Source organism: Caenorhabditis briggsae, assembly GCF_000004555.2.
Source record: "Caenorhabditis briggsae complete genome, chrIII, whole genome shotgun sequence".
Taxonomy (NCBI): domain Eukaryota; kingdom Metazoa; phylum Nematoda; class Chromadorea; order Rhabditida; family Rhabditidae; genus Caenorhabditis; species Caenorhabditis briggsae.
Window position 1 is genome coordinate 713,802 of NC_013490.2, and position 16,382 is coordinate 730,183.

A 16,382-nucleotide genomic window follows, 5' to 3' on the forward strand; every position below is an offset into this window, starting at 1 on the left:
CCTGCAGGTCGACTCTAGAGGATCCCCGGCCCGCCCACCAGCGTCGCAGGTAGAGGGGAGACGGAGGCCATCTCTTCTTTAAAGGCGCATATCTCAAAAACTACACTAGCTAGAGAAAATTGTCAACAACAAAAGTATGTAAAATTTTGCCAGTTTACAACTTTTTCAAGCTACTGTATTTTTTGAGATATGCGCCTTTAAAGAAGAGATGGCCACCGTCTCCCCTCTACCTGCGACGCTGGTGGGCGGGCCAACTTTGAAGGCACATATCTCAAAAACTACAATAGCTAGAAAAAAATTGTCAACTACGGAAATGTGTAAAATTTTATTATAAACATTTTTGTAATTAACAAAAAATGTCTAAATCTTCTAGTTTTTGAGATATGCTCCTTTAAAAAGAGCTATCCCCTAGAACCCATAAAGATTGCCCCACCACTTTTCACAAAAAAAACCTCATTGGTCGTTATGAGATCCTCAAGAATATCCAGCTTTTCCCATCGACCGGCCGTGAATTTCAGCTTTTGAAAAATCGTAGGCTCCATCGTGATGCCAATTCGATACATTTGGTGCTCAATGAGCCCCTTGAACGCGAATTCCAGGATGGGGAAGAGATTTCTGTAATGTACACAGTATACTTATTGGAAAGAAAATTGATTTTAAAAAATTAGAATTACCTTCCAATCTTGGTTATAATCATTTCGTTCCGATGGTCGTCAAACTCCTTCCAGAGAGCCTTCTCCATCAGTGCCACGTGGATTTGGGTATGCATCATTTTGAGGGGAAACAACGAGATCACAAAGAGAATGGACCTGACTAACTATATATTATAGGGTCCATGGACCATGTGAGAATGGATGAAGGGGGCGGAGCCACGAACATTCGCACCTCTAATGGAACATCTAGTTAGGAGACGGACCATGCTCCTGGGAATCCAGGTATTAAGGGGATACCAGATGACTTTGAGAATTAATAAGATGAGTTTTTGACTGATTTGTTTTTTTTTTTTGAGAGGAGGAATCAAGCTGGAACTGTCCGAAACATCCCTAGCGACTCTTTCGCCCTTGTTAAAAGGCTATCATAGTTTTAAAGGCGCATAGCTCGAAAACCAAAAGAGCTACAAAAAAGTTGTCAACTACGAAAATGTAGGAAATTTTGTTTTGTATATTTTGATAATTAACGTTTTTCAATAAACTTATTTGGTTTCTGAGATATGCGCCTTTAAGGAGAGCACACTTTTGAGCCTCGTCAGAAGGGCGCCATAACTTTAAAGACCCATATTTCTATAACCAAGGGAGCTACAAAAAAGTTATCTAGAGGAGAAAAGTAGGAAATCAAAATTTGTATATTTGCCTAGTAATTTTTTTTTTGAGGTAACTCTTTTGATTTCTGAGATATGCACCTTTAAATATAGTACACCTTTGTCCCCTTGTTAAACGGGCGTCATTATTTTGAAGACGCACATCTCAAAGACCAAGAGAGCTATTAAAAAATTTTCAACTACAAAAATGAATTTCTATTTCAGTTTTCTATGTTTTTGACCAATACCGTCGATTTTAAGCTATTTGACATATTCTCCAAGATGTTATTAATTTGAAATGAATTTTCAACTCACAAATGAGTATAAAACTTTATTAATGTTGCGAAATATCCAGTTAAGAGCATATGATAAAAGAGAAAAGTGTTGATACAACAGACAAAGTATACAAATCATTCATGAAAAATGAGCAATTTAGCGTCCCCATCCGTATCCACCGTATCCTCCCCATCCGCCCATGCCCATTCCCCATGGACGGCGCCATCCCATACCCCACGGGCGTCTCCATCCCATTCCACCCCATGGGCGGCCCCATCCCCAGCCACCCCATCGTTTCGATCTATCGTGATGTTGGTCCGAGGAGGCTCTGAAAAGAAGAAATTTTGAATAGAAGTTTTAGTTTATTGGAACTAATTGAGGATGGAAAATCAGGTTCAAACTAGGTTTTAAGCTAATTCAGCTCTCAAAAAGCTCAAGAAACCCCCTAAAATGTTACTAAAATTTTGTATACACCGGACCCTCTTTTAAGCTCCTTTCCTTCCCCTCTCCATCTCTTTTCCTCCTCTTCTCTCCCGCTCTCTCTCCCCCGTCGCCTCTAGTTTCCCCCTCTTTCCTCTACCACTTTCACCCCCCAAGTAAAACAAGCTGTTCTGGCCGAGTGGTCTAAGGCGCTGCGTTCAGGTCGCAGTCCTCTCAGGAGGGCGCAGGTTCGAACCCTGCGGACAGCAAATCTTTTTGGTTTTTTTGCACTTACCCTTCAACACCACCAGTTCCATCCTTTGCTACTCCAAATGGTCCATCATGGGGGCTCCATGCATCTCTCTCCTGCACTAAATGATGATCATCCTTGGGACTCGGGGCCGAGAATACGGTAGCAATTAGCGCTACAAAAGCGATTAGAATTATCAGTCTCATCTTGTTTCGACTTGTATGGCTCTCTTCCCTCCATTTTTATACGGGATGAAAATCAAAAAACCAGATGGTTCTTTCTCGACGAAAAAAAAACAACAACACGAGACATTTTGAGGATCAGGTAATTAGTCTCTTCTAATTAGGGACACAACTCTCAACATGACGTGATTTTTCGCCTTTTTCGCGATTTGCATGCGCCAGACGGACTGAATTCGTCAAATTTCAGTTGGATTCGGATGACATTTTTGTGTATTTACGAAGCAACCAAAAAAAGGACAGAAATCAGAACATAAACTATGTGGTTAATTGATCAGATAACTGGTTTTTTTGGATTCGATGGTCAGGGATTTTTGATATTAGGGGGAGGAGGGAAGTGGACAAGGAACTAGAAGACAGAACTTTGACATAAGGTTTTGTAGCTTGGTGTTTTCAATTGTTGTAAAATGAAAATAAAAGAATAACGGTAGGAATTGAACCAAGGCACTTGAAGGTGCTTCGGCGCTACCGGCTGATTCAAAAGCTCCATTAATCGACTTCATTTTTTTATCTCGGTTCTTGTGACAGATGTCAAAATACTGTCAACTGATAAAATATTGCTGATATTATGATAAACATTTTATCAGTTAAAACTTTTTTGATATCTTTTACAGAAATCGAGATAATTGAGCTCAAAATTGACGGAGGAAGAGTGTTTTGATGCCAATAATAGCTAGTAACTCTTTGGACCAGTTGATCCCTAAAAAATTTGAATTTTTAAAGAAAGTTATATACTCTTGTAGCTGGAAATTCGAGTAGTATTTTGACATAAACCATCGTTTTGAAAAAAATTGTTTTTCACGAAAATTTGATAATTTGAAAACCACAAGATTGCAGTCTTCGCTCTACTGAAGCCTACTTTCAGCTCAATTATCTCGGTTTCTATTAGAGGTATCAAAAAGTTGTCAACTGATAAAATATTGATGATGTTATGATAAGTATTTTAGTAGTGGACAACATTTTGTAATCTCTCACTTGAACCGAGATAATAGAGCTCAGATTTCATGTATAGGGTGGGCTTCTATTAGAGTCTTACTGAAAATCCACTGTATCGTCACTGTAGCTTTCTGGAATGTTTTGAGGTTTAGGCGGTCTAAATGAATATAATTTTGAAAACTTAGAGGCTTCAGAAGAATCAATTTTCAGAAAGTTCCGTTTTCTTCCACAACTAAATGAAAATCGAACTTGCCGCGCGCCATGCCATAGTTTCTTTCAGGATCAATGTTTTTAAACGAAGTGAATCAGATATGATAGAACTTGACGAGTACTACAAAATGATATTTTTTAGAAAGCTGTATCTCGCCTATGGCTGAAGTTATGAGTAGTAAGGTGGCTGATGCATCCCAGGCCGGACATTGCCTAGGTAGTTTTGCCTGTACCTTTGTTCATATCCTAGATACAGTTTTTCAAATAATGTCATTTTGTAGTACTCGTCAAGTTCCATCATTTTTGATTTAGTTAGTCTGAAGATATTGATTCTATAAGAAACAATGTGGTTCAGAAAGTCTAATGAAAACTTGTTTCCAAAACTAGAAACTCGAAACTACTGTCCAAGAGGAATACACTCTCACTTTTTCAGAAAGTTTCTAGAAGCCTCTTGGACTAGTTCCAGACCATTGTTCTTTGTTCTCAATAGTCCTATATAAGCAAATTTCGAAAGTTCCAGCATACATTCCCTTTGAACCCAATAATGAACATTTCCTCCACTATTTTTTTCTATTTCGCCATTCTTGTCGCCGGAATCTTTGGCGTAGAATACGGAGAAATTGAGTATCAGTAAGTTTTAGGGATATGAAAACGCTAACTATAAGTTTTCAGCCGAATCGAAAAGCGGCAATTCAATTTTGGCCAATGGGGCAGAAATATGGGACAGCGAGGCGAGAACTATGGAAGAGATTGGGGACGACAATGGTGATAATTTTTTTGCTGAAATTTTCTAGAATAAAGGTACCAGATTTAAAAAAATTCAATTTTATTTCTTCATTTCCTTCCATAATAATAATTAGAAGAACATCCATAATAGGAACCATAATAGTAGTTATTTTGGCAATTGTTGTATCCATAGTTGTTGTTGTTGTAGCCATAGCTACCGTAACCATACCCATAATAACTTGGACTACTGTAATAGCTACTGTAGTAGCTGGGACTACTGTATGAAGTACTACTGTAGTCCGTATAATAACTGGGACTACTGTAGTAGGAGTAAGAATGGATGGGGCTGGAATAGAAATAATGATGGTGGTGATGGGATCCACTATCCGAGTAAGAGTGGGTGTGTCCACTTGAAGTATGTGATGATGATGATCCAGTGTCGCTGTGGCTGTGACTGTGACGAGCTAAGCGAGGTTTCCTGAAATTTTTGCTATTGTTTTAAAAGGCAGATCCAGATAGAGTATGAAAAACCAAAAATATTAGTAAAAGTTTCATCTTTCTAGTACATCTGGAAGCCGAGATACAGCTATTCGAAGTTTTGAGAGCGAGATATAGTGGAGGAAGAGGAGACGCAGACAGCTAGAGTGTCTCGTCGTCTGCGCCCTCTCACTGTAAAACTTCAAACGCCTGTAACTTGGGTTCTAGAAGAGCTAGAAAGTTGGTTTCCTCACGAAAATGGTCAAATTTTGCAAAGTTTTCGATGTACAAGGTTTTCAATCAAAAAACTGATAACGAATTTTTTGCATTAGCTGATAAATTTAATAATTTTAATTCCTTATGAAAAACTGAAAAGAATGGTTTAGTTTTCATGTTTCTAGCACCACTAGTAGCTGAGATACACCCATTTGAAGGTTTGACGGCGAGAGACACAGAGGAAAAGGGGGAGACGCAGACAATTAGAGTGTATTGTCGTCCGCACTCTCTCACTGTAAAACTTCAAATGGCTGTAACTCGGGTTCTAGAAGAGCTGGAGAGTTGGTTTTTTGACCAATAGCCTTCTAAAAAAAATCTCCTTCCTTGGAATTACAAATGTTTTCAAAATTCAACTCACGCCTCCTTTCCACTATAATTTCCATCAATCACTGTCACCTCCTGAGATGTTCCAATTCTTTCGATAACCGCATTTTCTTCAATTTTCGAGACATTTGAGGAATTTTCAGCAGGAAATCCAAAAGCTGGAAGAGCAGAAAACACCAGGAGAGCGACTAGAAATTTCAGCATTTTTCAGTTTTTTTAGAATATCGAATTCTGTTGATTCTGAGTTTTTATAGTATGATCACACCCTGTTCATTCAGCCAACTTGACCAGATTTCTGCATTTTTTTTTTGGGATTTGACGGACGAATTTTCAGATGTTTGCTGCAATTTTGAGGACACTTGAACTGAATAAATTTATTGAAAAATTTCAGAAAAAATCATTTTTGCACCCAGGATTATTTTTTATCAGTTGTTTTTTCTTTTCTAAACAATGATAGAGACCAAATTTCACCAAAAAAAAACAGGAAATAATTAAAGCGAAAATTAGGAACAAAATGGAACAAGAAACAGAACACTACAAAAAATGTATAAAATTGTCTGAAACAACAAAGGAAAAATCTAAAAATCATGAAAACACAACTCGTCCTGGTGATCTTGTTGATTTTTATTTTAGGATTGTCTTCAGAGAGTTCTGTATCATACAATTCTGAAACTTCGGAAAATGTGTTATCGGATAACATAATAGAAAAAGTTGGGAACTCTGAAGTGGAGGTGATTGATGGGAATTACAGTGGAAATCAGACGTAAGTTTTTTTTGGAATTTCAAATGTTTTCGTTTTGTCTGAAAAGGATAATTTGAAAACATAATTAAAGAAAAAACCAACATTCTAGCACTTCTAGAACCCAAGTTACAGCCAATTGAATCCCAACGACTCGAGAAAGTGAGAGAGCGCAGACGACGAGACACTCTAACTATCTGTGTCTCTAAGCCTCTAAACTTCATATGCCTGTATTTCGGCTCCCAATTAAGCTAGAGAGTTGAAACCTGAACCGTTCTCCGTAGTTTTTGTGAGAAATTGGATTTTATAAAATCTAACATTTTTGCAAGGACTTCAAAGTTCGAAATTTGCATAATTTTGGTGGAAAACGATCCGTAATGAAAACAATACAAAATTTAATTATTTCTGTGAAGAAACCTACTTTCTAGCTTTTTCAGAACCAAAGTTACAGGCTTTTAAAGTTTAGAGAGAGAGAGGAAAGAGTGCAGACAACAAGACGCACTAGCTGTCTGTGTCTCTCAGCCTCCACATTTCAAATGCCTGTATCTCGGCTCCTAGGGGCGCTAGAATTATGAAACTTTCACTAAACCTTTAGTTTTTCCTACTTTCTCTGATTTCATTAACCCCCAAATGTTTTTTTTTTTCAGAAAAATCCGAACCGCTCGAAGATATTATGGTGGTCGTGGCTGGAGACGTCGATATTATGGAGGATGGGGAAGACGAAGATACTATTCGTTTTACCGTCCAAGATACTATTATTATGGCGGATATTACGGTAGCTATGGATATGGTTATGGATACGGATATGGATACTACAGTTACTACTATAAAGCTTAATAATTTAAAACTATTTATTATTGTGATACTGATAAACTTTGATTTCAAAATAAAACAAGGATCACAGTCTCTAGTCTTTGACCGGAAACTTTTTTGTTTTTACTTAGTTACATTTTTTACTCCTCATGTTAAAATCCGTCAAATACATAGTAGTAGTTTTTGCGACTATTCCTTAAACATGAAATGGAACAAAACAATATATAAAGGCACAATGGAATTCTACAAAAAACTGAAAAATGCTGAAATTTCTAGTCGCTCTCCAGGTGCTTTTTGCTTTACCAGCTTTTGGATTTCCTGCTGAAAAGTCCTCTAATGTCTCGAGAACTGAAGAAAATGCTGTTATTGAAAAAATTGGAACATCTCAGGAGGTGACAGTGATTGATGGAAATTATAGTGGGAATGAGACGTAAGCTGACTTTCAAACTATCCAAATTACAAAAAAACCAATTCCCTAGCTCATCTAGAACCCAAGTGACAGTCATTTGAAGTTTTACAGTGATAGAGTGCAGACGACGAGACACTCTAATTGTCTGCGTCTCTTCCTCCCACACTCTCTTGCCTTCACTTTAAATGACTGTATCTCAGCTCCCAGAGGGCCTTAAACCCTGAGACTTTTACGTTTTTCCAAGAATTTTTATGCAAAATCTGATTTTTCCACAATCAGCTCAAAAACTCAGTTAACTAGTAACCAAAAATTACAAAAGTTTTTCAAATAGCTTTATGTTGAAAAAGCTTACAAAATTTAATACTTTCTGCCAGAAAACCAACTCTCTAGCTCATCTAGAACTCAAGTTACAGCCATTTGAAGTTTTACAGAGAGAGAGACAACGTGACACTCTAACTGTCTGCGTCTCCTCCTCCCCCTCTCTCTTGAGTGTAAAATTTCAACTGACCGTATTTCAGCTCCCAGTGCGCCTAGAACCATGAAACTTTTACCAATTTGTATGATTTTTCCTTCTAGAAATCTGAATTTCAGAAACATTCGCACCGCTCGAAAATCCTATGGTGGTGGAAGCCGTTCTTCTTCTTCTTCTCGTAGCTACTCCTCTTCAGGATCTCGCAGTTACAGTAGTATTGGAAGATTCAGAAGCTATTCAAGATTCGGAAGTTCTTCCTCATCGTATAGTCCTAGCTACTACTCGTCATACTCTTCATACTACAGTAGTCCGAGCTACTACTCATATTACAGTCCGAGCTATTATGGAAGCTACTATGGATACGGTAATTATGGCTACAGTAATTATGGCTACAGTAACTATGGATATGGCTACAACAACAACAACTATTATGGTTATAACAATTGTCAGAATAACTACTATTATGGTTCCTATTATGGATGTTCTTCTAGTAGCAGTTATTATAAAGCCAAATAAAATTTTTTTCTGAAGAAATAAAGTTTTAAATTTCAAATAGGAATTGTCCGAAAAAATACGCAAAAAAATGGAGAAAAATTTAGGTTTCTAGACCTACTGGGAGCCGAGATACAGCCTATTTAAGTTGGAAGAGACGCAGACAGCTAGAGCGCCTCGTTGTCTGCGCTCTCTCACTCTCTCGCCTCTCTAAACTTCAAATGCCTGTAACTCGTGTTCTAGAAGAGCTAGAAATTTGGTTCTTTTTGTAAAATATTTGTATTATTTTGATTTTCAGTTTGAAAACAAAATTTCACAAGTTTTCTGAATTTTGTGCAAGTAGCCATATTTTAGAATTCCCTAAACTGATGCAACAATCAAAAACACATGTATCTCTCTCTCTCTCTCCCTCTGTCTTTCCAAAACTGGAACAGGAATTATTGTTGGGTCTCCGTGATAGTGATAGTAACCAAACAATATATAAAAGGTGATCTAAATTGAAAAACGAAAAACGAAACAATAAAGAATGCTGATAATTTTTATTCTTCTAATTCTTCCTCTTTTGGTTTTTGGATTTCCAGTCAAAAACTCAGAAAATTCCACGTCCTACACTGCTGAAATTATTGAAAATGTGTTATCCGATAATATAACAGAGAAAATTGGGAATTCGAGAGAGGAGGTGGAAGTGATTGATGGGAATTACAGTGGAAATGAGACGTAAGTTTTTGAGAAAAACATCATCTTTGGCTTTTTCTGAAAAAAAGATCATTTGAAAGTTAATTTGTTGAAGAAACCAACTTTCTTGCTCTTCTAGAACGCAAGTTACAGGCGTTTGAAGTTTACAGAGAGGGAGAGGGCGCAGACAACGAGACACTCTAGCTGCCTGCGTCTCTCACCCTTATCACTTAAAATGCCTGTATCTCGGCTCCCAGTAGCGCTAGAGAGACGAAAATTTGACCACTTTGTGGAACTTTTCATGAGAAATCACAAATTTTAAAGTTAAAGTCAAAATCTAGGTAATTCAAAATATTAAGTTTGAAAAGTTCTTGTTGAAAATGGTCTATAGTGAAAACCGTTCAAAATTTAATCTTTCTGTGAAGAAACCAACTTTCTAGCTCTACTAGAACCCAAGTTATAGCCCTTTGAAGTTTATGGGTGCGAGAGAGTGGGAGACCCAGACAACGGGATACTCTAACTGTCTGCGTCTCCCCTCAAAACTTCAAGTGCCTGTACATCGACTCCCATTGGCGCTAGAATTATGAAACTTCCACCAATCTTTTTGGTTTTTCATACTCTATCTAATTCTGTTCTTCACGAAACTTATTTTTGAAATTTTACCAAATTTCTTCCAGACTCCTACGTTCCGCCCGTCGATACAGTGGCGGTCACCATAGCCACCACAGCTACTCCGGTTCTCATTTCCATCATCATATCGGTGGATACGGCTACCATCATCATTTCCATCACATGCATCATTCTCATCATTACTATAGCCCCAGTTATTATTATGGATATTACAGTAGCCCGAGTTATTATAACTACTACTATCCTAGCTATTATTATAGCAGTTACGGTAGTTATGGTTACGGTAACTATGGATATGACTATAACAGTAACAGTTATTATGGCTATAATAATTGCCAAAATAATTACTATTATGGATGCTCTTCGAATTATTATTATGGCAGAAAATAAAAAAAAATCCAAAATTTTCTAACCTTTAAAAACCTTTAAAAAACGCGGACGGCTGATTGGCGGCTAATCAGCGGCTGGACACAAAAAGTTTAAAATAAACAGAAAAAATTGTAGACCCAGACAGTCAAAGAAATTCTTTTGTCCACTTTACACTTTCTTTATTGTGTTTTCTTATTCTTCGTCGTCTTCTGAATTTGTTTCTGTTTGTCCTACAACAATGAAATTCTCCATTTTTCCTATATTTTTTATTTTCTTGATTTTTTCCAATATCGAAGTAAATGGATTAAGGTATTTTTTTTAAAAAATAAATTCCCAATATACTTACACAAAATTGTTTAGAATTTTTAGATTTCTAGACCCACTGGGAGGTGAGATATAACCCATTAAAGCTGAGAGAGACGCAAACAGCTAGAGTGCCTCGTTGTCTGCGCTCTCTCACTCTCTCACTCCCTGTAAACTTTGAATAGTTGTAACTCGGGTTCTAGGAAAGCTAGAAACTTGATTTTTTGACTAAAAACATTGACTTTTCAGCATTTTTCTTTATATTCTGAAATATCCCAGATCAATCCGCTCGCCGGCTCGCAAATTCGACCCGAATCGACCAACAATGTCCAATCAGGGACAAAGACTGAGCAATCAGCAGAGAAAAGCCAATGAGGAAGTTGTGAATAGTCAAAGGAATACTGAATTTTTGATCATTCATTGAAAATGTTATATTTTGGAAATATTTTTTGCTTGAATGAAAAATTACCGATTTTCTAAATATTTCTTGAAATTCTGAAATTCCAGAATTTTCCAAACTTGGATTTTTCAACAAATACTTTGAAGAGACCAAAACTTGGGTGGGGTCCAAAAATTCATTGATAACAAAATTAAAGAAGAACTGGTATTTGGTCCATTCGACCAATAAACAAGGAAGTGGGAAATTGAGAAAAAAAAATTATTGGCCGAATTTCGGAATTTTTGGAAATTGGAAATTTGGAGAAGTTAGAAGAAATCAGATAGGGATTATTTTTTAAAAAAATCATTTCAGGTGATTCGGAATATTGCGAAAATCGGAATTATTCAGGAAATTTATTTTCAAAATTTATCATAAAAACATTCCAGAAAAGAATTTTTGAAACATTTAAAATATCAACAAATAATCAAAAATCACATAAAACAATTATTTTCCCCATCCCCATCGTCGTCGCCATCCGCCACCATATCCACCATATCCACCATAGCCACCATAACCGCCATATCTACGTCCCCATCCTCCATAGCCACGTCCCCATCCACCGTAGCCACCGTATCCTCCATATCCACCATATCCGCCATATCCACCATATCCACCGTAACCATAGCCACCATAGCCACCATATCCACCATAGTAGCCATAGCGTTTTTCGCGTTTTTTTCTGGAATTTATTTTTTCAGAATCTTGGAGTTTGGGCAAAAATAGGTTTTTAGAATTTCAGAATTTTAGAGTTCCAACTCACCCATCATTCTTCCAGATTCCAGCATTGGCATGCCCGAAATTCGGATCTACAGATCTGGATTCCACGTGTTTTGGTTCTTGATGTGGTCCGACAGCTTCCAAAATTACTACAAGTGCCAAAAAACATAGAGAATATAAAATTATGGATCTCATGACTTATTTCTGATCTATCTGAGATCCCAGGGATTTTTATACAAAAGAACATTTAGTCAAATTTGGGGAACACCATTGATTTTTTGTTCATTTGACGAATAAAGAAAAAAGAAGACCAATCTAAAGAAGTAATAGAAAAAAAAGTCCAGACAGTTCCTTAAAAGTACAATTCAATTGGAGAATACCCCCGATTTGAGACACAGAAGGAAAAAACAGGGCAGTAGTTTTTGGTAAACTAGAGTGCCAACAAAAGATGGTCTGGAAAATTCCGGAAACTCAAAATTTCTGAAAACTTATTCTATGATGTATCAGGTTAAACAAAAATATTAAATGTTTATTTAAATTCGAATTCAAGGTTTAAAACAAGTAAGAAAAGTTAAGCAGTACATCCGAACGTATCTGTCTCCTGTATAACACCAGGGCGATCACCTAGATGACTGGCTTTGAAAAGGTAGGAGTCGCTGAAAAATTTTGATTAACTATTTGTTTTTGAAGCAAAAATCCAATTCAACTGACCCGTGTGCTATATCAACTTTTGCATCTTCTCCTTTGAATTTTCTCCGCCTGCCGTCGGTATGGCATGTATGACGAATCACGACTTCAAATTCAGCTTTATCATTTCCATCATCGATATCACCTTCCATGAAGTAGGTTACAAACTGAGCAGAGCCAGACCCTTCTCTACAATCTATTTGGTCCGCCTCAAGAAGACCGTCTATTTCCCATAATTTTGCAGACCACTTCCACTCTGTTTTTAATGGACAGTACAGGGACCCGTAGACTCGGTAATGAGATTTCGGACCATCGCAAGGGTAGTTTGAAGAAGAGCCAAAAGGATGAGAACTCGTGCCATGACGACCATTGCTATCCACGATACGAGTCAAGGTCAAGGCTAGGCAATAAAAGGGGGATTCATTCATACAACGGGCACACATCGTACGATGAAAACCATCGATAGTATCGAATTGAGTAGTACCACAGATGTCTATGCACAGCTTTTCGCATGGTACTTCGAAGATCAGTGCCCTAACCAAGGTAACAGGGTTTCAATGAAAACGATTATTTGTACGGAAAGGATTTCAGATTGTTCTTCAGTTTACGATCGTGCAAACAAGGGATGCAAGGAACGTTTATATGACCAACAAGAGTGTGCGAATGGATTGAAGCAATCTATCGACATTTATTGTACAATAGGCAACAGTAAGTGGGAGGGGACCCCTAACTTTTAAATAACAATCACTGAGTTTGTTTTATAGACAGAACAGAATAATTCGAAACACATAAAAATTTTTAGAAGGGGATCGAAAATTTCCTTTTCTTCTTCAGCTTTTGAAAAAAGTTATGCGCCTTTAAACTTCCACCATGTCGGGATGTTTAAAGGCGCATATCTAGCTTCAAAATTGAGATAGAAAAATGAAAATAATGCCATTTTGTAGATAATTTCAAGGGCTTTGAATAAATATAATATTCATTTTGGTTATTCAGATTCAATAATTTGAAATCACGAATTTTAGAGAAACCCATTAAAAATTGCAAGAAAAGGGGACTTTCAGTAATCGGTAAATAGCTGAAAAACTAGGAATTTTCAAAAAGTTCTGTGAATGCAAATTTTTTAATATAGGTCTGTTTTAGACCCTCCACAATTTTTGAAGTGATTGGAAGCCTGACAGCCAAGGTCCAGACTCCTGAAAATGGCTGAAAATCAAAAACCACTACTTTAATATTTTCGAAAATTCCAATACTTTGCCTCCGCCAAACTTTTTAGTCTACATTCGTTTTTCGCAAAAATATTTCCACTTTGTGTGTGTTTTTTATTAATCCATAACTCTTTCTTTCTCTAGTCTCCATCTCCATCTGATTTTATGTTCTTCTTTCTCCATTGAGTGAAAGCATCATTTTCTCTTCTGGTCCTTCCGTTTTTTCATATCTTCAGGATCCCATGGGAGCCCCCTCCTTCTACTCTTTTTCATTTTATCTTCTCATCTTTTTTCTCCTTTTTAGGAACGACGACAACCCGATTTTTTTGTTCCAGAAAGTGTTCAGATTCTATTTTTTCTAAATTTGAAGATTTATAAAATTCTAGATTTTTTTTTCGGCACTTCTATGCTTGCAGATTCTAGAAATCCTTAAAAAATCCTACTAATTTTTGGGGGTTTCTCCAAAAATGGGCGGAGCCAAACCTTTATGCATTTTTGATTTCGAACGAAAAATAATGAGACGGAAATGAAAAATTGAGAGGCTGAGAGCAGTTTGGAGCACAACGACTAGTAGGGGGGTTAAAACACAATTTTTTAAAATTTCCTGAATTTTTGAAAAATCTGAATGATTCTAAAATTAATCTAGAGTTATGAAATTCAAATTTCAAATTGAGTTTTTGTTTCAATTCTCAATTTTTTGATTTTTTTTAACTTCTCAGAAAACCCCTGGTTTTTTTAAAGGTGCGGGGACAGGAGATTTTACGGGGGATTTTTGGGGCCAGAGTATGCATTCTACCGTGACGGTGTACAACGCTTAATGTCACTCTGCGTACAGCTGTCGTCCTCGCCTTTATGTATGCAATCGGGCGACCCCTTTTTTTTTGCCCGTGTAGCTCAGTCGGTAGCGGCGCCGCACCCTCTTCTTCGCCCTCACAAGTTCAACTCCTCGAGGGGCATATTTAAACGAAATTTCGAGAACATTATTTTTTCATGTCCCCCCACCTTTAAAGAGATTTTATAATCCTCTAAAATTTTCCATTAACCCCCAATTTATGGTCGTTTTGGACCTATCAATCTGTCAATCATTTTTTATTTGGTCCCTATTATTTTTGCAATCTTATTTTTCCTTTTTTTGAAGACATCAAAATGATATTTATGGGGTTATGATGAATTTCCCCCCTTTTCCTGCAAAAGTGAGCTATTCTTCCATGGTCCATTGCTCAAAGTGAGTTTTTTAGGATTTTCTGGATTTTTAGAATTTTTTGTTTTTAATTTTTTCCAATTTTCTGAGATTCTAATGTTCTGGTTTTCTGGATTTTTAGAATTTTTTATTTTTAATTTTTTCCAATTTTCTGAGATTCTAATGTTCTGGTTTTCTGGTTTTCTGAATTTCTGAATTTCTGAATTTCCGAATTTCTGAAATCAAGATTTTCTGAATTACTGAATTCCTGAATTTCTGAATTTCTGAATTTCCGAATTTCTGAATTTCTGAATTTCTGAATTTCTGAGTTTCTGAGTTTCTGAGTTTCTGAGTTTCTGAATTTCTGAGTTTCTGAATTTCTGAATTTCTGAATTTCTGAATTTCTGAATATCTGAATTTCTGAATTTCTAAATTTCTGAATTTCTGAATTTCTGAATTTCTGAATTTCTGAATTTCTGAATATCTGAATTTCTGAATTTCTAAATTTCGAATTTCTGAGTTTCTGAATTTCTGAATTTCTGAATTTCTGAAATCCAGATTTTCTGAGAATCTGAACATGTGAGAATCTGAAATTCTAAATTTCTGGTATCGAAATTTCCAGATTTTCTGAAAATTCTGGAATGTTTAAACTTCCTAGAATTTCTGCAAAATCCAAAAAAAGAGAAATTGTGCAAAAACTATTTTTCATCCCAAAAAAAGTTCCAATAAAAAAAAAAGTAACAGAGAAGAGAACTAAAAAAACGCAACCCAAAATTGATGGTTTCCTACGATTAGGGAAGGAAAAAAACCTCAAAAAAGGACACAATACTCTAGTTTTTTACACAAAAAATAGTGTGATGATCTGGTTTTAGAAATATTAAAAATTTTCAAACTAAAGAAAATTCCCTTTTTGAACTACCGTAAAACCTCTAATAGAACGACACCCGGATCGTCCACTTTGGGCTGAATTATCTCACTTCTTTTGAAATATATCAAAAAGTGGTTAACTAGTAAAATGTTTATCAGGATATCAGCAACATTTTACTAGTCAGCCACTTTTTGATATCTTTCACAGAAAATGAGATATATAGGCTCAAAGTGGACGATCCGGGTGTTGTTCTATTAGAGGTTTTACGGTATACCTAATTTCCTCTAATGGAAGCCCACCTATACCGTCCACTTCGAGCTCAATTATCTCGATTTCTGTGAAAGATATCAAAAAGTTATCAACTGAGAAATTGTTTATCATAATATCATCAATATTTTTTTGGTAATTTTTTCCTATTTTGTAAGAACCTTTCATCGGCGGTAATTTAAAATTAGTCTTAAAATTGAAATTTCAAAAAAAACCACTGAATTGTCAATTTGGTTCTAATGCTGGACGTTTTCAATTTTTTAGAAAAAACTTTTTTTTCAAATGTATCTCTGTTTTTTGATCTACCAATGATTTGTCCCAATTGTGTCCCACGTGTCATATAAAAAACAAGGTGGGTGTCTTATGGTGGTTTTTATCCGAAACCATCCATCCAGATGACACATCATCATACATGTATCTTCTAGAAAAATATAATTCCTAATTCAAAGTGTCCACACACACACACAAAAAGAAATTGATGCTCACACGGCACACGACGACTCAGGGGCATGTGTAGCTCTGATCCCAACCGGATGGCTGAGCAATTTCCCTTTTTTCTTTTATTTTCAATTTCGAAATTAGTTCGAAATAGAATAGCCAGTGGTCATTGTTGGAGCATTTCGAATTTTTTATTTTATGAATTTTATTTTTCAGAAATTCAGAAATTCAGAAATTCAGAAATTCAG

At 36.3% G+C, this 16,382-nt stretch overlaps 9 protein-coding genes and 1 non-coding gene across 10 annotated transcripts in view; 5 read left to right on the forward strand and 5 right to left on the reverse strand.

Moving 5' to 3' along the window:
• Cbr-tbx-43 overlaps nt 1–772 on the reverse strand; it is a gene marked incomplete at both ends in the record, with an annotated part of 3,799 nt that extends 3,027 nt beyond the window's left edge. The window contains 2 exons of the mRNA XM_045243336.1: nt 434–615; nt 675–772. Coding sequence (XP_045095674.1) covers nt 434–615; nt 675–772 — 280 coding nt within the window. The remainder of the gene's footprint in view (nt 1–433; nt 616–674) is intronic.
• Nucleotides 773–1,729: 957 nt separating this feature from the next.
• On the reverse strand, nt 1,730–2,449 carry Cbr-cnc-6 (the record flags this gene model as incomplete). Its single annotated transcript, XM_002642815.1, has 2 exons — nt 1,730–1,901; nt 2,289–2,449. The coding sequence occupies 2 exons, from the start codon at nt 2,447–2,449 to the stop codon at nt 1,730–1,732; spliced, it is 333 nt and encodes a 110-aa protein (XP_002642861.1).
• CBG28993 lies at nt 2,179–2,262 on the forward strand. Its single transcript has one exon. It is a non-coding gene (tRNA).
• A 1,723-nt stretch (nt 2,450–4,172) lies between the features above and the next one.
• Nucleotides 4,173–4,397, forward strand: CBG15130 (the record flags this gene model as incomplete). Its single annotated transcript, XM_002642814.1, has 2 exons — nt 4,173–4,258; nt 4,301–4,397. 2 exons carry the CDS (start codon nt 4,173–4,175, stop codon nt 4,395–4,397), a joined length of 183 nt encoding a protein of 60 aa, XP_002642860.1.
• A 65-nt stretch (nt 4,398–4,462) lies between these two features.
• CBG15129 lies at nt 4,463–5,635 on the reverse strand (the record flags this gene model as incomplete). The annotated part of the gene is made up of 2 exons (XM_002642813.1): nt 4,463–4,832; nt 5,466–5,635. The coding sequence occupies 2 exons, from the start codon at nt 5,633–5,635 to the stop codon at nt 4,463–4,465; spliced, it is 540 nt and encodes a 179-aa protein (XP_002642859.1).
• Nucleotides 5,636–6,018: 383 nt separating this feature from the next.
• Nucleotides 6,019–7,007, forward strand: CBG15128 (the record flags this gene model as incomplete). Its single annotated transcript, XM_002642812.1, has 2 exons — nt 6,019–6,194; nt 6,818–7,007. The coding sequence occupies 2 exons, from the start codon at nt 6,019–6,021 to the stop codon at nt 7,005–7,007; spliced, it is 366 nt and encodes a 121-aa protein (XP_002642858.1).
• A 236-nt stretch (nt 7,008–7,243) lies between these two features.
• On the forward strand, nt 7,244–10,073 carry CBG15127 (the record flags this gene model as incomplete). Its single annotated transcript, XM_045243338.1, has 3 exons — nt 7,244–7,413; nt 7,984–8,360; nt 9,709–10,073. The coding sequence occupies 3 exons, from the start codon at nt 7,244–7,246 to the stop codon at nt 10,071–10,073; spliced, it is 912 nt and encodes a 303-aa protein (XP_045095675.1).
• Nucleotides 10,074–11,216: 1,143 nt separating this feature from the next.
• CBG15126 lies at nt 11,217–11,684 on the reverse strand (the record flags this gene model as incomplete). The annotated part of the gene is made up of 2 exons (XM_002642810.1): nt 11,217–11,451; nt 11,533–11,684. 2 exons carry the CDS (start codon nt 11,682–11,684, stop codon nt 11,217–11,219), a joined length of 387 nt encoding a protein of 128 aa, XP_002642856.1.
• Nucleotides 11,685–12,060: 376 nt separating this feature from the next.
• On the reverse strand, nt 12,061–12,604 carry CBG26091 (the record flags this gene model as incomplete). The annotated part of the gene is made up of 2 exons (XM_045243339.1): nt 12,061–12,145; nt 12,201–12,604. The coding sequence occupies 2 exons, from the start codon at nt 12,602–12,604 to the stop codon at nt 12,061–12,063; spliced, it is 489 nt and encodes a 162-aa protein (XP_045099641.1).
• Nucleotides 12,605–12,625: 21 nt separating this feature from the next.
• CBG26092 overlaps nt 12,626–16,382 on the forward strand; it is a gene marked incomplete at both ends in the record, with an annotated part of 10,714 nt that continues 6,957 nt past the window's right edge. Inside the window, 2 exons of the mRNA XM_045243340.1 lie at nt 12,626–12,719; nt 12,768–12,888. Of these exons, the coding sequence (XP_045099642.1) occupies nt 12,626–12,719; nt 12,768–12,888 (215 nt within the window). The remainder of the gene's footprint in view (nt 12,720–12,767; nt 12,889–16,382) is intronic.